At 41.5% G+C, this 21,082-nt stretch overlaps 2 protein-coding genes across 3 annotated transcripts in view; one reads left to right on the forward strand and one right to left on the reverse strand.

Annotated features, from left to right (window-relative positions):
- The first annotated feature begins 68 nt into the window (after positions 1 to 68).
- wdcp (WD repeat and coiled coil containing) lies at positions 69 to 4,153 on the forward strand. Of its 2 annotated transcripts, none has more exons than XM_010786288.1 (4): positions 69 to 194; positions 902 to 2,828; positions 3,163 to 3,283; positions 3,911 to 4,153. In XM_010786288.1, the coding sequence occupies exons 2-4, from the start codon at positions 921 to 923 to the stop codon at positions 4,099 to 4,101; spliced, it is 2,220 nt and encodes a 739-aa protein (XP_010784590.1). In that variant the 5' UTR covers positions 69 to 194; positions 902 to 920; the 3' UTR covers positions 4,102 to 4,153. The 2 variants fall into 2 exon arrangements, with proteins under 2 accessions (XP_010784590.1, XP_010784592.1); XM_010786290.1 differs by lacking the exon at positions 69 to 194 and adding an exon at positions 556 to 795.
- Positions 4,154 to 4,868: 715 nt separating this feature from the next.
- The window catches only part of mfsd2b (MFSD2 lysolipid transporter B, sphingolipid), a 20,339-nt gene continuing 4,125 nt past the window's right edge, over positions 4,869 to 21,082 (reverse strand). The window contains exons 3-15 of the mRNA XM_010786291.1: positions 18,874 to 18,999; positions 18,635 to 18,759; positions 15,404 to 15,527; positions 13,355 to 13,433; positions 13,049 to 13,230; positions 11,700 to 11,790; positions 10,406 to 10,527; positions 9,836 to 9,919; positions 9,479 to 9,562; positions 9,244 to 9,353; positions 7,758 to 7,901; positions 7,326 to 7,502; positions 4,869 to 5,228 (exon numbers count right to left, since the gene is read on the reverse strand). Coding sequence (XP_010784593.1) covers positions 5,180 to 5,228; positions 7,326 to 7,502; positions 7,758 to 7,901; positions 9,244 to 9,353; positions 9,479 to 9,562; positions 9,836 to 9,919; positions 10,406 to 10,527; positions 11,700 to 11,790; positions 13,049 to 13,230; positions 13,355 to 13,433; positions 15,404 to 15,527; positions 18,635 to 18,759; positions 18,874 to 18,999 — 1,497 coding nt within the window. The 3' untranslated portion in view covers positions 4,869 to 5,179. The remainder of the gene's footprint in view (positions 5,229 to 7,325; positions 7,503 to 7,757; positions 7,902 to 9,243; positions 9,354 to 9,478; positions 9,563 to 9,835; positions 9,920 to 10,405; positions 10,528 to 11,699; positions 11,791 to 13,048; positions 13,231 to 13,354; positions 13,434 to 15,403; positions 15,528 to 18,634; positions 18,760 to 18,873; positions 19,000 to 21,082) is intronic.

The raw sequence follows: 21,082 nt of genomic DNA on the forward strand, positions 1-21,082 counted from the left end.
CAAAGTGGCAAACATAAAACGACTATAATCCAACTACAGTTCCCAGAGTGCACCTACAATGTCTGCTGGTTTTGCTTCCGAGTTAAATAGATATGACCATTTCAGAAACATTTTCAAAACGTGATTTAGAGGATGGGAGACTCGCTTTAAGTGTTTCACGCAGACTCCACATGAGATGCTGGTGGTTTTATAAGGTACGTATAGTAAAATTACATGTCCGTCTGTATTTTTACTGCAATTATTAGTTAGCATGCTACATGTTTACAACATAATGAGTTACGTTGGTAGAACATTTTAAACTGCGTGTCATAATGGTGTATACGTTTATAACTTTTACATTTTGACCACTTATGTGAAGTAACTATATCCTTGCCTAAATACATTTGTCTTAAGTAATTTCCTGCAACTTCTCCATACTGTTGTTATATTCATATTTACATTTTGTAACAATTCTCAATTGTATTTAACTTGCAAACTCACTTTTAAATGCAATGCTTTTCTTTTTCTGTTGACCTCTGATAATAGAGAACATCTCTATTTGATAAGGGGGCGACTTAATTGATTCAAAGCAATCAAAGCAGATTCATCTGATCTAAAATAGGAAATGCTGTGATGAGGCATTCCTTCTCAACACATTGTAATGTTAATGCCCTCAAGACCTGACAAGACCAGTGTGTTGAGGTCATTCAGTCGTAAGCAGCTATAAGTGTTCGTCACCACTGCCTCAGCTCAGGCAGAAGGGATTAAGGCATGTACTTGGAAGGAGAAACGAGAGGCTTTTCTTAATCTGCATAGGTAAAGGCATTAGCGAGAATACTCCTTTGCAGGACCTGATCACACCAGATTCAGTTGTCTCTGTCATCAATGTTCCGACTCATTTTTGTGTTTCTCTTTGAACAAGGTTCTTAATACCTGCCAGGATGGATCTTGGTAAGGCAAAGCTGCTTCGGACGGGTCTCAACACTCTACATCAAGCTATCCACCCTGTGCACGGGATAGCATGGACAGACGGCAAGCAGGTCTGCCTGACATCTCTTTTCTTCGTCAATGGCGAGGTGCATTTTGGGGACACTAACGTAATTGGGCAGTTTGAGCATGTCCTTGGGCTCTTTTGGGGCCCGCTGTGCTGCTCTGACTCTCCTGCCTTGCTGGCTGTTCAGCACAAGAAACATGTTACCGTGTGGCAACTGCAGCTCAGTGCGCTGGAGCAGAACAAACTGCTGTGCACTCAGACCTGTGAGATGAGCGAGCCCTTCCCCCTGCTCTCCCAAGGCTGTGTGTGGCATCCTAAACTGGATATTCTGGCTGTGCTGACCAAGAAGGACACTAATGTGCTTTTTTCTGTCAGGGTGGATAACAGGAGAATTAAAGCGGACATCAAAGGTAGTGGACTTATCCACTGTGCATGTTGGACTAAGGATGGTACGCGCCTGGTAGTGGCTATAGGAAGCTCTCTACACTCTTACATCTGGAATGACATCCAGAAGAGTCTTGCTGCCTGCTCTTTTTGCCCCATTTTTGATGTAGGAGGCTACATATGTGCTATCGAGGCCACAGGAGAGGCTCAAGTAGCTGTAGCTACAGAGCTGCCTCTGGATAAAATATGTGGGTTGAATGCAGGCATGGCCTTTGACATGCAGCCAGAGGCAGAGTCTGTGCAGGGTGACGGGTCTCATTTGTCAGAAGAAGACATTCCTCTGGACTCGAGAAGAAGGTCTTTTGATTCAGATAGGTCATACGTCCCTTGTTCAGGCCCCTTAGATCTCACCCACCTCCTGGCCAGGCATCGTCGCTCTGACCCCAGCCCCATTATTCACCTGCGTCGTAGAGACACCTTGACAGGCACTGGTCAGGACTCCTCATACCTCATCCTGGTTACCTATGAGCGTAAAGTCACCACAAGTCGCAAAGTCAGTATCCCAGGTATTTTGGTTCCAGACATTGTGGCCTTTGACCCACGTGGCTCCACCGTCGCCGTGGCTTCCAACACCTGCAACATGGTGCTTGTGTATTGCATTACAGCCTCAGCCATGCCGAACATTCAGCAGATCTCTCTGCAGACAAACGAGAAACCTAAAGGAGTGTGCTTCCTCAATGACAAGATGCTGCTGTTGATGGTGGGCAAGCAGAAGTCCAATGACCCTGCCTTTCTCCCATCGTCTAACACGGATAAATATATTCTTCGACTCATAGTTAAAGAGCTGATGCTTGATGGAGAAACTTCTGCCCCACCTTCCCCCTCTCCTCTCAACCATGAGTCACCTTCAAATTTCTTCGCAGGGATTAGAAGGCACTCAGAGCACCAGTCCAAGGATAACAGGGAGCACAGAGGGATAAAGGATTTGGTTTTGCCTGGAGGGGGAGTTGTTCGCTCACCAGGCAACAGGCGTAGGCTGGTGGAGGAAGTAAGGAGTGGCGAGCCCAGCCCCGTCACCAGCTCCGTTGAGTTCTTTGAGCAGACATCAGCCACATCCAGTGCCTCCTCCATCACAGTTGAGAATTTTGACATGGAGCATGTCAACCGCATGACCAGCCTGGCGGTGGCCGGCCAGCCCAGCAGGGACCCCAGCCGGACCAACTCTCCTCGCCCCGAGCCGGTGGACAAACTCCACACAGATGCCACACTGCCAATGGCTGAAAAGACATCAAGCCAGGCAAAGGAGCGCACGCTGGAGCAGCTCGTTCATAACATGGAGAGGCTTTTTACTCGCTTTGCAGATGTACAACAGTGCATGGGAGAAATCAGAGATTATAACCAGAATGGCAAGAAGGCCCTGAGTGTCTACCCCACTGCCTCTGAACCCCCCTACGTCAATGTCACATGTCAGGTACAGTTTAATTAAAATGTTTACCTCCATTTTCTCTGTGTATTTGTAACTGGCTATGCTTGGATTATAATTACCCAGCTATAGAGATGAAGATTCCCTTTCTTCTACAATCTCTGCCATTAGCGGCTTTTGATTGATAAGCTTAAAGAGCTTAATTAGCGGGAATTTAAGGATAAGACAACGTAAATACCTGGAATTGTTTAATGTGCTCCAGTCACACAATGACTGTGTGTTTCAATGTCAGGTATCAGATCAAGATAGATCTGTTATAACAGCATCCAGCTCAACTTTCTTTGACTGTTTCTCTTTGCTTTCCTCATTTGCGCATTTGCAGAAGCAGTTATCAGAAAATGTGTTCATTGATGAGCGGAGGCCAGTGCTGCTGTGTGACGGGAAGCTGTGTCTGCGTGCCCTCCAAGAGCTCTTCAACCTCACCATTGTTGAGATGACATATGGTATGCAAAGATTATTTTTGCCTCAATTCATTTTAAAGTAATTCCAATGGTGTAGTTGCCTTCAGTTTTGTCATTAGATCGTTTTTTCGATACTACAAAGTGGTATATACATCACCCTTTTCTTGCCTGTGAGATTAACAATGAGTGTACGGAGTAGATTAATTCAAACGAATTAGAGGAAAGTCTTTGAAGGCCACTTCGGAAGTACTACCCCGCTGTGAGTATTTTCAGCTAGCTTGTGTGACGAGCTACCCTAGTGACATCATTTTAACGTCATCAGATAATTTTGTTGTCCAAGTTTATGTCGTTACTTCTTTAACTTTTTTAAATCTTTAAATAACCCAATCAGAATTTATTTAAAATAATAAAGAACATGTACAATCATTAACAAAACATTTTAGCGTTATTGTTCTTTTAGCATCCGTTAGCTATAATTGGAAGTGATTAAAAGCCTAGGTGAGATTACAAGGTTTAAACATAAGCAGCTTACTACTTTTGAATGAGCATAGTGTATATTATGTCCTTAAGTGACATACTATCAGTAATGGATATTACAAACTGCATTGGATAATTAATCTCAGATGTGTAGAAATCCGTGCTTATGCCAATGGTGTTGTTATTTTGCAGGTCCATTGTGGATTGTGCTTGTAGCAGATGCAGACGGCTTTGTTCCTCTGACGTTCAAGCCCAAAGAGGAACTCACAGTGCGCAATGGGAAGCGAAAAAATACGCTACGTACTCCTGGGAGTCCAGACAACTCCGTCCCCTCCAGTCCGGCCCCCTTCCAGACCTCCAACACAACCTCAGAATTCTCTTAACACACAAAATGAAGTATAATTGTTTCGGAAATATATCTGACTCAATCCAAAAGGCAATAGGTATGGCACAAATGCTTCAGCTATGCAGATAACCAGTGTTTTATAAATGCTTATTTATAATTCAATCTATTTTTCTATTCTCTGTATAAAAGGGCTGCCTATTCATATTGAATGTTCACGTGTTGCTGCTTTAAAAAAAAAGCCTACCTGAAAGAAGTTTGAGCTCCATGCCATGTTTTTTATTTTATTTTTTAGTTGACGGAATGCAGTGCTCTACTTCCTCTGATATGTTTTATGAATGCTGCTGTCCCGGTAGGAAAACCGATAGAAGTTCACTTGTGATGTATATATTTGTTTTGGAATGTATTTGTGATCACTGCTGCATTAGAGAAATTGAAATTCAGATTTGACCCATCAAATCTCTGGATTGGTAATTGGCTGAATAGTCCCGCTCAAATTATTGTTTCACCAAGTGTAATTGAACCTTGTTACATAACACTCTGGGTTACGTTTGATTATATTTAAAATATTAATCACTTCTGAATATTTATAATGCCAAGCTCTGTATCACAACTGACCACTGGAGGGGGCAAGACTCAACAGAAACACTGGTTACAAAGATTCTACAGAAGACCAGATAAGTGTAAATGCACCTTCTTGAGAAATATATATATTTTGACCCTTTGAATATTAAATCATCATAAAACATTTGCATTCCTGTCTATTTTACTTATTGATCTTCAACAAAAAAACACAAAGACCCACACTTATTCGGTCTACCAACCAACCTCTACAACATTTATTCATTTCATATCATCAGTCCTCAATAATCATAATATCATAAATAAATAGAGCTAAACACAGCAAGAAATGATATACATTCATTTATATAAATTAGGTAATCTTATTATATATATTTTATATATTCAAGATGACTGTACAGTACATGTGAAAAGGAAACAAATGTTTACATTCAAACAATTTAACTAATTATCAGTGTAATATACACTAAGGACAACTTTCCAGCGGCAGCACTGGAAAACGTGGCTTTGTGAATTCACTTCATTCAGGATCCAGGTCACACGTTACTCAAATCCTCCATTGTTCTGGAGCTGATGCTTTGTTTCCTGGGGGAGACATGACAACACGTCAGGACAAAGTAGGAAAACATTGCTACTGTAATAGATTTTTTTAATAGTAGTAATACTTCTTCCACAGGGTGACCAGATGTCCCGCTTTGCGCGGGACTGCACAGCATTTTCACGAATTGTGGTGCGTCCCGCAAATTGAGACGATGTCCCGCATATTTCATTTTGATTGGCTAAAACGCTTTTCTAAAGCAGGGAAGGCTATCATCACGGGGGTGTGTTTGCTGTCAATCAAACTGTAACACACGGCGGGTGCTGGTCAAGTGTTAACCAATGAGAGTAACTCACTCACACACACCCCCCCGCGGCCCCGCCAATCAACAACAACGAAAGCAGGCGACGCAGCAGGTTATGGAAAATGGAGGAAACTGAAACTACAGCTAAGAAGAAAAGAAGATGCACATACAACAAAGACTGGCCCCCCCCCCGCGGCCCCGCCAAACAACAACAACGAAAGTCAGTCAATAACGCAGGCGACGCAGCAGGTTATGGAAAATGGAGGAAACTGAAACTATAGCTAAGAAGAAGCCAGTGGGTGAAGAGTCATTTTTCAATTTCACATGGCGGTGAATACAACGTCAAAACAAGACACCGAGAATACGATTCTCACAAGAAACGTGTCGCTCAAAAAGAGACATCCCACTCCATGGAGACATTCCTAGTCAAACCAAAAAATGAGGGCCACTCAGACAAGGTAACAGCAGCAGAAATAACCAGTGTTTACCATACAGTGCAACACTCCCAATCATACAGGTCAAATGACTGTGGTAACAAGCTAGCGCCGACCATTTTTCCAGACTCTGAGATAGTAAAGAAAATGTCATGTGGTCGTACAAAATCAGCGTCCATAATAACAGATGTGCTTGCCCCTGCCTCTGTGGAGAGTTGTTTGACAGAGTTAAAGACACCAGTGGTTCTAGGTGACAAAATAGCCCACACACTGTGGGGGGGCCCACCTGTTGTTGCTGTGATGGACAAGACTGAAAGCTATTTTATTTAATGTATTATTATGTTTTTGTTCCCTCCTGGCCAGTTTTGATTTTTACTTACCTACTTTTACAGGAAATACACTAGTTGAATTAGGAAGATGCATTTCTAAACACTTGAAGTGAATAATGCCTACTGCCTTGGTTAGCCTTAGTTTACTTTTCTTTATTAAGATACTAATTTGTTACTGCGCATTGGGGGGGAGACATTTGGTTTGTTGGGACCTGGTCACCCACCACCGATCAATAGTAAATGTGAATAGCATAATAGCACAGCTAAACATGCTAGCTTATAAAAACATTGTTCCCTGGTTCATATAAGGAAAGAACATTTATCATAACATATATAGTATGCCTTTATGTAGAAATCCTCCTTATTCAATTTGTAACATAAAACAGAAGAGCTGACTAGTCATGGAAGACTCAGTAAATCACTATAAAGAAAGAATCTAAATGCATCCAGCAGCGTATGAGATATCCAGACTCTCAATTGGTCAAGTTCCCACTCCTACAATTCCCAAAATGCAACTCAATGCTGTGTTTTAAATCATATACTTTATATGTTTACATTGACTATGTACTGCAGCTGCCCTTCCAAAGTACATACTGTTGCATGTAGTATGCATACTATGAGGACAAACTATTCAGTGATAACATTGCTCTGAACTTTGACCTTGCTCATATTTCCACTGCAAAGGATTATGGGTCAGAATAGGCATGCTGGCCTACATACGGCAAAATGGATGCAGTAGGACATCCTGGTATTTCAGCATACTGCATATGACATACTATGTATTTGAACATAATAGATATTTCTCTAGCATACTAAATACAATAGTAGAATGGGTATTGGACTTCCCTGTTTTTTTGAAGGCTTTAAAAATGTAATTCTCCAACCTATGACAGAATATTTTAGGGAAAATAAGCTGCTTCACAGCTCCCTCCACTTCTACAGGAGGCATTATACAACCGTTTTTACAGACTGAACTTGTGACTCGTAAACTGAAATGCATGAGTTACATTGACGGTGTACACTTTTAAAGACTGAATGGTCGAAGTTTTTTGGATGCTCTTCTAAATGTCTGCTCACCGTAGCTCATCCAGGCAGAGTCTGTTCCTGAGCCGCACGTCTTCGCTGATGGGATACAGCAGCAGGATCAATAACCCCGTCACGATGAAGGCCACAGGGGCGGCACCGATTAGCAGCTTCAGGGTGTACACTACAGGAGCAGGCTGCTTGCAAGCACCGGTGTCATACCCTGCAAATCTACCCACACACACACACACACACACACACACACACACACACACACACACACACACACACACACACACACACACACACACACACACACACAGAGATCCAATTAAAACAGGTTACAGAAAATCGACATCCAATTCTGACGCTGCAATGCTGCAAATGAGCAAACTCATACATCAGCTCTAAGGATTAGTGCATTTCTGCAGGTACCATGACAAATGTGTAAATTAATGGTGCATGTGTGATAAGATGCAGACTCACTCCAGACAGAGGGTGGACACTCCCAGGGAGATTCCAGCAGCGAACTTGGTGAAGAATACGTAGAAGGAGTAGAAGATGGCTTCATGGCCTTTACAGTAGGGGTTGGCCAGTCTGAAGTCATCCACCACGTCTGGCAGCATAGACCTGAAAAGTACACCAGAGTTGAATTGACATCAATTGGTGCTATTAGTTTTGGCAGGATTCCCTAAGCTTTTGTCTTTATTACTTAACATCGCTGTAAGATTTAGACATTTTTTAAGTCGTGTTATAACCTCCCTCACACTCTTAATTTAATTATTTAATACAAAGGGCAGCAGCTGATGTTGTGTCTACATATAGCCACATTACAGAGCTAATAACAAGATTAGATGATGAGCAGCAGGCGGTACCAGCAGCCTTGGGCCCACTGACAGGATAAACAAACGGCCCCTTCCAAAATAAACATGCCCCCAGGAGAGGCCCCTGTAATTTGGGGTTTTAAGGGAGGGGACGGGAGATGAGTGAGGAGCAGAGAGGGCCATAGAAACGGCTGGAAAACAAACAGACACGGAGAAGAATATTGCTTTACCTCTTGCGCTGTGTATTAGCTCTATGATGGTATGGGAGATTTATAGTGAACGCCGCCTCTAATTCATAAAAATGACGTCGCTCTCATGACCGTGACATGACCCAATTGAACGGACGGGGCCCTCTAGACTTGCAGTCACCACTAACAGCAGGGTTGTGGTTTAACTAATGACACTTTGCATCAATTCAAAGGGAAGTATCTGTGCAGCACGACCACCTCACGGACAGAGTTATAGCAGCACTGCAGTTACAAAAACAATGTCAGGGGCTTAGTGGATTTTCATGACATAATCCCTATTCTAAGAATATAAATTAAACTGTAGAATATTTTTTTTAATACTCAGGATGGCGTGTTTCTGAACTGCTGGGGGAAACTGTTGCACAAGAGAAGACGATTCATGTGATCTCAGGCTAGATCATTCAGAGCATGAAACCCTCTACTAAACCCTTTTTTCAGAACGTATTTGGTGTTTTTAAGGCTTGATCCAATATGTGATGTAAAAAGTGACATTTGTCTTGTAGAATATGGGGGGGAAGAGTTTCCCAAAATTGGAGGAAATGCATTAACTACACTGCAAACAAAAGTGACAAAAAATGTTATTTAGAATATGTCAGCATTGAGATAACAGTATAGTAGTTTGTAATGTTTGTATTTGTTTTTTAATTATAATTTAATTTTGACTTTGTCTCCATATGTGGTTTGTCTGTAAACTTTTAGACTTAATCATTTAAAGGGGCCGGAGGTTGAGGAAGTGACTTGAGTTTGGGTAGGATGTGGAAAGTAGATATTGGGGTTCATTATATTTATCGCCTGCTCTGGAAACATTTATGAAGGGATCTTTCAAAAACGACTAAGAAGTGACAAAAGAGGGATGATCTTCTTGAGTGAGGTATCATTTGATGTGCTCTGGAGTCTAACCATGGCAGCAGGAGCGAGGCTGCCACACTGAGTCCAGAGGAGACGGCCACGACGTAGGCCACCACAACGTTAGGGATGAAGACCAGCATCATGGTGAAGGGCATGATCCACTGGACAGAGAGAAACAAAAAGTCTTATGGATAAAGAGACCACATTCCCATCTTTGTCCACAGGGTGGCACAGGCAGTGTAATAGTCAGCGTTAAAACAAACCAAAATAAAAACAGTATACTCACAGTGATGCCGCAGAAAGCTGCCGTCTTTTTCCCAAACCTCTCCAGAAACCATTGCCACATTGGGACGCTTATCACTGCAGAAACCTGGGTAAACCAGCGCAAATGGATAATGAGTCACACATAGAAAGAAAATAGTTTTGATTGTGATTCAGTAAGTAAGAAAGGCATTGTCATGATGTTTATGTATGGGTAAAAGTGTGTGCAAATGTGCAAAATTGCTAGTTTCCCTTAACAGAATAACATGTATTATAGAAAATGTTAAAAAGTTGCTAAAGCTTAGGTCAAGGTCTAATTGGCCGTCACAGTGGTTCGTATCACAGTATATCTTTGGATGTTTCTGGGTGAATCTCCACTCACCAGGATGGTCAGCACAATATTCTGGAAGTGATCCCTCAGGTCGGCGGCGTAAGTGCAGAAGAGCACGAAGTTGCTCTGTACCAGCTGCAGAAACCAGAGACCAAATGTTCAGATATTCAGACGTGTCTTGTCTACTCAGCACTGTCGCTGGAGTGCCAAATGAAGTGACTGGAGAAGACTGCTGACGGCATTTCACAGTGATTTATTCCCACTCCGGGGCTCACATGGATGACAACTGACACCTCCACCGAGATGAGGGGGTGAAGATATACAGAAATAGATATGATGCAAAAGTTGGAAGAGTCTGCAATAATTGACACGGCCTAAACCCCAGGTGCCAAAACTAAAGCATGGGCTTACAAGTGACAGACAAACAGCGGGAATGTGCTGCTCTGCTTTCCCTCTGGAGAGACTTAAAACCTGCTTTAAACCAGGAGCTTTCAGTAAGTGCTCCTTTATATTGATCGAATCAACATCGAGCGCCAGCAATTCTCCCGCGTTGACAGGATCCAGCCAGGACTCCATTTACTGTAACGTTGAGTGTCTGAGATTAGATAAATGTGCTTTTACCTGAATGGCGACAGTGATGAAGAGGAAGGCAGCGGTCAGAGTGAGGTATGGCCCGTGTCTCATCACCAGGATGAAGCCCTCATGGAAGGGGACCTGCTTCTCTGTCCTCGGGGCGTACGGATCTGAAACAGTTACAACAGGAATTAGAATTATGATAGGCGTATCGAATAACATGCAGGATGAGAAAAGCGATGCGATGGCCAACTGGAGATCCTGGAACTGCCACTGCATTGCAGTACCTGTGCTGTTTATCAGTTTGAATAGAGATCAGAGAATCAGAGCTAACACTGGCAGATGTCCAAGTACACTCACTGTGTGTGACAAGTACAAAAAGAGACGAGGAAAATGGAACAGTGAACACTGCTGTTACGTATTATGCATCTTACACAAGTCACCCAAAGGGATGCCCTCAGGTTACTCCAATTGTACTGGTTGAAATTCAAAATGTATTACCAAATGTGAAATAGCTCATTAGGGCTCATTATTAACACTTATGTCTTTCTATATTCATATGTGGATTGTTATTGAATGAATCATTTGCTCATAAAATGAAGAATTTATTTTTAAAACAATAGTACTTAAAAAGAAAGTATGCTCCCAGAGCCTAAGGTGACATCTTCAGATTGAATTTCAGATTTAAGAATCAAGATCATTGTGTTGATCCCTGGGGTGAAATTGGGGTATGCTGCAGTTGCTTCCATGTTATAATAGAAACATATACAGTATATAAACAACATAGAGAAATGATAAGATATCTGAACAAAGAAATAAATATATTACATCCAAAAATAATATATAGGACACAATCTGTATATAACAGTAGATACAAAAATAAACTATAATAATAATTATGTAGACAAATTTGATCATTTAAGATTAATGTAAGTGTGTTCAAATGTAAGAATAGTACAAATAAGAACGTGTACTTTACAAATAAATGAATGGAGTATTATTGCCACAGTATTATTCAGATGGCTTGTTTTATTTAACCACATCCAAAACCAAAATACATTCAGTCCACTTTGTTGTAAAAAAGGAAATGCACTAACATGTCACTTTCGGTAAAGTGAGATTAGCTAATGTTTGATATTTAGCTTTTTGAATGATATATAAAGGGGTATTTTAGCCCTTTTCTGTGCACTCCAATAATGTTGGGGGACTCTCAAGCGACATGGAGTTAAAAACACAGGTTTTTGGAACCACAGGACGACAGTTTAGACTCTTTGTGATATGTAAAACTAACAAGTGAAGATTGATGTGGTTGTTTTAGCATTATAGGAATTATAAGTCTCACCTTCTCTCTCTTTGACTCCCAGGAACATGACCAGGGTGCAGACCAGGAACACTCCTCCTATAACTCCAGCAGCTATCATGTATACCTCCTTCTGCAGAGACAAAGAACACACATGGAACATCAATCCCCCTCCTCTCACACAGCCAGCACAATCCAGGCTATTCTGAGCCGTTCCTCAATCTTTAATTCATAATGTTCTCAAATGCGTTAAAAATGAAAGTGCTTTATTTCAACATGCTATACATTCATTCTAGACATTTTCGCAGAGGGTGTTTGGTTTTTACTCGATTGAGGGATACATTTATTTTGTTCATTTCAATGCGTGTGTGATTTATCTACTGTGACTTTGCGGCGTTGCTTTCCACTCTATGCACATTTCACTGTACAAACACAAGCATAAACAAGAGGAAACCTCAAGTACATCTGTATCCCAAAATACAGCCTTAACCGTTTAATGGCGTACCCCGACAGGAACTGCTGTGCTTTAAACAACCTCTTGTTTGTTTGCTATTTTTCCGTGCGGCTCAGCCCGGCGGTTCATTTATTATTTAAGCACATCAAACACTCCCTGTTTCCGAGGGCAGACCTAGTTTGCCTAGACGGTGTGCCACCCTCACCAGCAACCGCAGAGGAATTTAGCGGGTGGCTGAAAAGGGCTTGGCGTGGTGAGTGGGTCGCCCCGATCAGGTTCACCCAAAATCCATTGGAAAAGAACCATTTTGAAGCCCAAAAAGCTGTGGCGCGACCAAAATCCAACGAAGGACCGTTTGGACTCTTTTTATCTTCCTAAATCTCCCATGATGGATTCACAGTAGCAGTTTATTCACAGCTCTGCAAACTTGACATTTTCCCTACAATTTCAAGCTAAAATACAGAAAAGATAAATATTTCCAACATATTGAAGAGCCTTGTTCCAAGTGTTGTGGATGGGATATAAATAGGCCTAATGACTTACAGACTGTGGAGACCCCTCGAAGTGGGGGCCACAGTTTGGAGCCTGATGTGAGGGAGGAACCCCCTTTGTGGTCGCGCGAGGGGAGCCGGCTCAGGATGTCGGGTTCACATATCAAACAGTGGCGTCTCCTTTCTATCCCATGGGTTACAACATGAGGCCATTTTCAGTGTAACCTGTAGACAGTCTGCAAATATGGAGCCAATTTCAAACAATCCCCCTTTTCATTCAGGCTGCTTTTTTCGACCTCGGGTTATTTAGCAAACTGCCTTGAGCACACACCGCAGCTCCGGGTTATAAAGGATAATGTTGATGACATGTCCGAGTTATTTTCAAAGCAACTCTGTGGCCTTCTTTGAGAACACCTGGGCTCCTAGTTTGGCTCATTGATATTTACCGAGTGTGACAGGTAGTCCTGGGAGCGCACATGTTTCTTCACGATCTCTGTCCCGCTGCTGTTGCCAAGGTAACCGGTAGTCATGTTGTAAGGCGGGCAGTGCTTCAGAGTGTGAGCGCTTGCTACAATCTGGCCCTGAATGGCAGCGCCCACGAGAGTCCCCAGCACCTCAAATGTCATTCCTGGTATGATTCAAGAAATATCCAATATTCAAAGTTATTCACAATATGCAAAAAAACTAAAATAGGCAAAGATTTCTAAGCATTGTAGCCCTAAACAATTGCTTTATATGTTGAATGAGCTTACGATAAGCAGTGGCTGAGTCTCTTTCCTTCTGGTCTGTGCTCAGGAACATGGTTAGAGCAGAATAAGGCACGTGGAAGCACTGCAAAGAAGCAGAAAGACAGTCATTTCTCGGGTAGAAAACAAAATGAGTCAAGCACAGCAGCAGTCAAACAATTGCCGTCTCGGAGGGTGACAAATAATGATTTCTCAGGGTTTTTCTTTTTTCTTGGCCTAGATGCAGCGGTTCTATTTGATCCAGACCATAATATCTATTCAATGGATTGCATACAGACATTCATGGCTCTCCCATGATGAATCATAATGACATGGGTCTCCCAAAGCACCGTTATGAATTTGACATTTGAGGTTTTGAGTGAACTGTTTAAACAGCTTTTGAAAGGATTGCCATAAAAGTTAATGTTTCCTTCAGGATGAATTGTAATCACTTTGGTCGTTGCTTAACCTTTCATGTAGCGCAAAGATTTTAGAAGTGGGAAGCGGGCCTCCCCAGGGGGGGAACAGTTTAGCGAAGGCTCGGTGAATAGAAGTGGAAAAAATATTATTACTTTGGAAGGAGATCACATCCCCCATGTGATCTGTCAACAGTTTTTCACTTTCCCAGAGACTTGAAATAAAAAAATCCTTAGGACAGACCTTTTTTACATTTTGGTGAAGTCTGGTCAAAATCACGATCGCATAGGATTTCAGGAGTCAAGCTTAACTAAGCAAGTATACTTAAACCTCTCTAGTGCCATCTTTAGGTTCATTTGTCAATTAAGGAAATAGGAGAACAAATATGGTGAACTTGGTAAACATTAACCTCTAAAAATGAGCATTGTAATTAGCATTGTAGTTAGCATTGTAATTAGCATTGTAGTTAGCATTGTAATTAGCATTGTAATTGTGAGCGTGTTAGCATCCTCGGGTTCATTTAGCTTAGCCTCACAGAGCTGCCAACATGGCTTCCAGTCTTAGAATTGTTAGCGTATAAGATTTGACTCACAATCAAAAGGGAACACCCAAGATATGTTTAGATGTCTTTCATGTACTAGTGCCTGTGAAAATGCAAAGAACTGTGTAAATATATCAAAAGCAATCTCTGCATTTTCCAACATCGGCCAACCTCAGCTCTCTGTTTTCTTCGTCTTCCTCACCACCTCTGCCAGAGAATAGGCGAGCAAACCGAGTGAATGCTTCACTTTGTAATTTACACAAGGGCTCAGTCAGCACCGAGGAAGCCACGACGAAAATAAACGCGGCCCTGCAAGGATTTTCTCCAGCCACTGGTTCTATACAGCATGTCATTTATGGGGCCTTTAGTGGACGCAAACATTTATAGAATCAGCGTGATTAACCGTGCACTACAGATGGAAGTGAGAACTAATACATCTGATGAAAGCCTATTATAGGAACATAAACATTGATATGTTGCATGCTGACCTCTGTTTAAAGACTCTGAATGATAGCAGCTGGCCTCTTCCTGCTTGCTTCACACAAACACACATCCAGAGACAATGAAGGAAAGGCTAAAAGCGGTAACCAGCATTTAGCCAGCGTGAGGTTCCTGGCAGCATTGACCTTATACTTTTCAAGTAGTTAGAATGACATGCCATTACTGCTCGCCGCAGTGTGGCTGCAGCGGTCTACGCGCTCTGTGGCACATGTTATATGGGTTACCCCAGAGTAGAAATGGAGAGAGGAAGATGAATGGTCTGGCCCATTCTAACAAAAGACAGCCTAAATAACTACACTTCCCCCTTTGAGGTGAGGCATCTAAGAGCTCTGGGCTCTAATCTGCTGCGTGTCTCACAAATCAAAGTGAAAATCCCACCAGGAGCTGTCGGAGTCTGGCATGAGATGACTGTAATCGTCTCCACTTTGTTATTTTGCAGCATTTTATCTATATGTTATGGAATGTGTCTTGAGCTGCATCAATCAGAACAGCTTTTATCTCACTTGACGTCTCTCCTGCGCTCCGTGTGAAGTCTTGCTGAGTTGTAGTAGCCTATATCTGAGTAACGGGATTCATAAAACATCAAATGTGCTTTTTAAAAGAAGATTTGCACTTACAGTGATGAGGGTTTGGTAGAGGCAGTAGAAGCAGAGGTACCAGAGGAACCTGCCAGTGATGAAAGGAGGAACGAACCAGAGGTAGAAGTAGGAGACGACCAGGAAGGGAGAGCATCCCACCATCCTAAAAGACACACACAAATATGCCATCAGGTTGGACTAAACATTGAATTGTGAACTTGATGTACTCATATCCCTTTTTTATACAGTTAGCTTAATTACACACCACATTTGTTTCAAGCAATTATGGTCCCAAGCTATCTCCTGACAGCCATCAACGCCATTTTTAAGCTGTGTGTTAAGCAGTGGTTGGGTTATGCAATTTCATATCAGCGCAGTGTCAAAATCAGGACATATTTCTGGCAGATTATAGTGAGGCTGAGCTGCCTGCTAAATGATTATGTTGTCATAAGTATGATAGGAATTGTTACAGGGAGGGACAGACAATACCACAGAAATGCAAACCCATTAAAAAATACACACACACAGATATGAATATGCAGCACACTTAAGCACACGTAGCATGAAGCAATTCTGCTGTGTTGCTCTTTTCTAAAAGCTCGGACAATATGTGGGCCATGTATAATTCATAGGTAAACAACTGGTATGTGTCATTATGGTTAAAGGGAACAGCTGTGTGTTGGAAATGAAGCTTAACGGGCGGATTACGGTCCATCAACAGTATGACTTGTGTCCAAATACCAATATATCATCCGCCCTCTTCTTCTTCATGCTTTAAAGAGCAAATGGAGTGTGTTGGTCATGCAGCTATAAGTGTGTTGCCTGCAGCTATAAGTGTGTTGCCTGCAGCTATAATAAGAGCACATCGACAGGTAGAAAAAGGGAATTGATGGCATTTTGGTGACTGTGACAAAAACCTTGGGGGCTCTGACCTCTGCCCTGCTGAGCGCCAGCAGTAATAAACAGAGAAAGTGGGAGAAAGAGGCCGTGAGAGGCAGGGAATGGTCCTTTCTAGCATCGTCCAGTCCCAACCCCCCTACCTCACTCTCCTCCTGTTTGTTTGCTCAACAAAGGTGGCTGGACAACGCTGGTGCTGCAGTATTGACCGCTTGGTCATGGGTGCAATGAAAGGGCCCCGGGGTTGATGAATGGGACAGTGAGAATGTTCCTGCAAGATGACTGTGCTCACAGGAGAGGCAACATTGGCAGAAAACACACTCACATATTTTCTCACACATCAGGAATGCATGAATGCGCATCCACACCTGTCCCAGTCATTTGTCTTAATTAAGGCGGGCTGATTGATAGCTAGCTGGCACACACTTCTTCTCTGCTCTCTGACGTGTGCAGAACACTTGCAGCATTGGAATTAGATGATGTGCAGTGAAACAGAGAGGATTTTAGAAAGAGGTCTGGTGGGTGTTTTTCAGATTTTACATTTTATTTTATTTTACTTTATACTTCTACTCCACTTAGGAATAATGATAAGACAAACCATTTCAAAATACCATTTAAAGTAGAGGATTAAACAGTGGTTTCTGATAATGTCACATACTTAAATGATAATGATATCAGTCCCAGGAATTGTTTAAACTCCCAATTAATTGAATAAGGCAGTTTGGTCAATGCCATAGTTATCATGACTGGACACTGTATATGTGCAAGCATTGCTGATAATGCTTTAATAATACTGTTATACTATTACTTCTGTTATTCTAATACAATTAAAATAAATTCTATTCTATTTTAAATTTGACCTAAGTATTTTTAGGTTTTTTTCACAGTAACTTTACTGTGCATAGGGATATTTCTTCCTTCGCCCTGTAACCTTGTCTTTCTCTAGCAGAGACAATCTTCTATGAGGAAAACACATTATACTTGCCACTTGTGCATCACTACAGTCACAAAAGTATAAACATGGCAACACCCAAGAGTACATTTTTGGCGAAATAACTACTATATCCTAAAGAACTCTAAGATAGAAATCACGTTGGCTGTGGATGTGAACACCATGAGGGGGAAAAACACTTCCTGCAGGATGGGCAGAGGGGACTTTCCAAACAGGGTCAAAACTGTGGGAATGTCATGCAATCTCATCACAAATACTGATGAACACACATTTAAAAATACCCATATATACCACACTGAGTATTCACATAGGCAGACTCACACAAGTAAGAACACACACACACACAGCTTCCCGGGTGTAATTAAAGCTGATTGAACAGCCATCAGCATCTGTCTGCTGGCTGGCCACAGTGGACTCTGGCTTAGATTGTGTGCAATCTATGGTTTATAATGCAGTAGGCATTAAATACTGAATGAGTAATCATAGTAAGTGTCACGCTAGTTTGTTCAAAATACCTATACTGAACAACACACATAGCCGCTTATAAAATCAGCCTCGCTAATGGTGATTTATGGGAAATGGTGGTAATACAGTAGCTTTACATAATCCACCAAGACAAATTGCAATGAAAGGATGGAGATAATGAGGAACATCTTGCAGACAAAGACAGCTGGATAATGTCCAAAAAGAAATGTCAACCAGCAGAACGTTGGCCTTATGATTAATCGAAGAATGCCGATGAACTTCCTTGTATTCTGTTGCCTGGCTTCAAAGGAAAGAGAAAAAAAGAGCCCACGCCCTTGGAGGATACAGTATGTAAAGAGTTTCCGGGAACAGTGTAATTAAAGCAAAGAGAATATTTATTCAGCACAATCCTCAGGTGAGGGCTCTGGGAAGAGAATCATTTCAAATCTGTCAAAAAACTGAAGCACACAGTTTGTTTTTGTTTAGATTTTGCACAAACATTAGCCTGATGTACAGGCCATAATTATGTCTGAGAGAGTGGGAGCAGACCAAAACAAGTTTCATAATCTGTCTACAAATTGCAGTCCTTTACACAAGCGTCACTGTTTGTCTACAGCAGCACTTATCAATGTGTTGACTAAGAGAAGGTTGATCATGTTGTCAAAGTTAATTAATTTAGATAACATAAATATTAGTTTGTTCTTCTCATTTAGTTCCCTACATGTCGTCCTCGCTGGTTTGCTATATAGTTGAACAATATAAATTAGTGAATTTTACATTGTTGACAAAAGGTGGTATCTCTTAATTTGATGTTGTGCCACTATCTTGATAGTAGTAATAGTTCTCTAGTGCGTGCAATCAGATAAGTTTGTGCCAATGAAAAAATGAGGAAATGCAGGAACTGTGTTAGACAAATAACCATGATGGCATTTCTTTTATGAAATCAGGGAGCTCACCAGGGCATGAGTCTTCCAATCTTTGTCCATCTGCTCTTTGTGATTAAGAATCCCACAATTGGGTCGGTCACTGCACCCCAGGCTTTACCGATGAACAGCACCATGGAGGCCTGGAAGGCGTTGATCTGCAGAGCGGAACAGGAAGAGACTAGAGTTAAGAACAGACGTACACATACTAATTATTTCATTTACAGAAGCCACACCAACATTCTCATTCAGTTTGTCCTCAAAGATATTACCTGAGCGACATCCAGTAGGTAGATTTGCAGGAAAAAGGCAGTAGCGCTGGCCGCCACTTCCTTGGGTGCACCGCCAATGGCGAAGCACAGCTTACTGCTTAATGTCAACTGCTGGCCCAACACAGTCTGGGAACACAGAGGGGACAAAAGAGAGGAAGACAAACTTTAATAAGATAATGGTGGCCCTGCAGGTCAGGCTGCTGATGAGCAAATTAACTTTTCTGCTCTGCAAGCATTCTGATAACGACTCTTATTCCACCTGGGAACAGGAAATAATGGATGCCAACCACTGGAAAACGGACTATAACTGCAGAAATGTAAACTTTATTAGTGTTTGCAAATCATATACACATGGATGTTACCAATTATTCAAGGCTAAGGCCAATAGAAAGATTGTAATAATAATATATATATGTAGATCATATTGAGTGTGCCTTTATTCTTTTCAGTTCGTATTGTTTGTTTGTCTCTTTGTCAGCAGGAGACCAGAAAAACTACCGTCAAAAATGTTCATGAAACGTGGTGTCAGAGTGAAGCGTGGGCCAAGAAAAACCCATTACACTTTGGAGTGGATCAGAATAGCGGGGCGATACCCTCTATCTTCTTCACTTATGGACACCACCTTGGTGGAGGTCTCAATCTCTGAGTGCTTACATTTTCATCAGACTCATTCCTGGAACAGGAAGCTAGAAGTATAAATAAAGAATGTGTCACTTTGTTAGCCAATGAGAAAGGGTGATTCAGGCCTAACTGATTGTTTCTGTATAGTATATATAGTGTATATATATATTTGAAACTGTCAGCTCTAAAATACACCCAACTAAACACATTGTCTTTTTTGTATTTCCGTTTCATAAGGACCAAACAAATGTCCACCTAAACTTTAGACTAGGTCCCAGACACAACAACCTGAAGCAAGGTGTGTCACTCTTCAATAAATGAAGCCATGAGAGAAGATATACTGTAGAAATCATAAATATTGAAGCTTGAAGTCATTCTTAGTCAGAATACCTTAGAATTCTATCTTAGGTGCTCCTAAAATAACATCTCTTCTCATCTTTATGTCGCAACAATTCAGTGGAATGCAATGAGAAGTACAGTAGTATCTGCCACGTCATTCTGCATTTCCTATGATGTACATTACGGTGTGGAGGATCTGTTTTATTATGATTTCCCCTCTTTAAAGCATAAAAATAGTCTCATAACCTCAGCTTTGAGGAATCCATTTTCCTGAATGTTCATCTCCTTTGATACAGTAGCAGACAAGAAAGACGTTCATGTATAAAATATGTGTGCGTGTGTGTGTGTGTGTGTGTGTGTGTGTGTGTGTGGTGTGTGTGTGTGTGTGTGTGTGTGTGTGTGGCCAAGCTTTCATCTTCACACATGAATAAGACGAGACACCACAGTCTAGGGAGCCCAATATTTACAACTGTCTCCGGGGCTGTGCAAAACTTTTGCCTGTCCCCTTTTGAAAAACCTTTGGTGTCAGACACCACACCACGCACGCACGCACGCACGCACCCCACAACACAACACAACACACAAAACACAACACACACACACACACACACACACACACACACACACACACACACAACCAGTGGTGGAATCTTACAAAGTACTTATACTCAAGTACTGTACTACTTTTGTATTACTTTACTGTAATTTCTTTTGAAACACTCGTACTTGAGTTTTTCTATTTGCTAACACCTCATTTCGGAGGCCAGTATTTTATGTTTTACTGTCTATTTAACACTTATAGTTACATGTTACTTTTTACATATAGAAACACATGATAAATGATAAGATAAAGTACTATACTACCAATACACCCAGTATTTTACAGTAAATGAACCCCACATCGCAAAAGCACAACATTGAAATGCTCCTACATGCATTTGTTAGTTATAAAAAAACAGCATAATATAATATTTTGTAAAAAATATAATAGTGTGAAAAGAGCCATTCTGCCGAGTACTTTTAATACTTGAAGGACATTTCCTCATAAATTTAAATTCAGGATTAAGGAAACTGAATATTTTAAGACCAAGAAATGTCTAGGGGCTTTTCTGGGGATGTCCCTTTCCTGTAGTGTTTTATATAGGGTTTGTTTTGCATATAAAAAGCCGCCTGAAATATGAAGCAATAGCTCACGACAGGCCGTGGTATATGCTCATTATATCACAGCTAAGGGGCGTGGTTCGGCCCG

Source organism: Notothenia coriiceps, unplaced genomic scaffold (genome assembly GCF_000735185.1).
Source record: "Notothenia coriiceps isolate Sejong01 unplaced genomic scaffold, NC01 NC01_scaffold00028975, whole genome shotgun sequence".
Taxonomy (NCBI): Eukaryota; Metazoa; Chordata; class Actinopteri; order Perciformes; family Nototheniidae; genus Notothenia; species Notothenia coriiceps.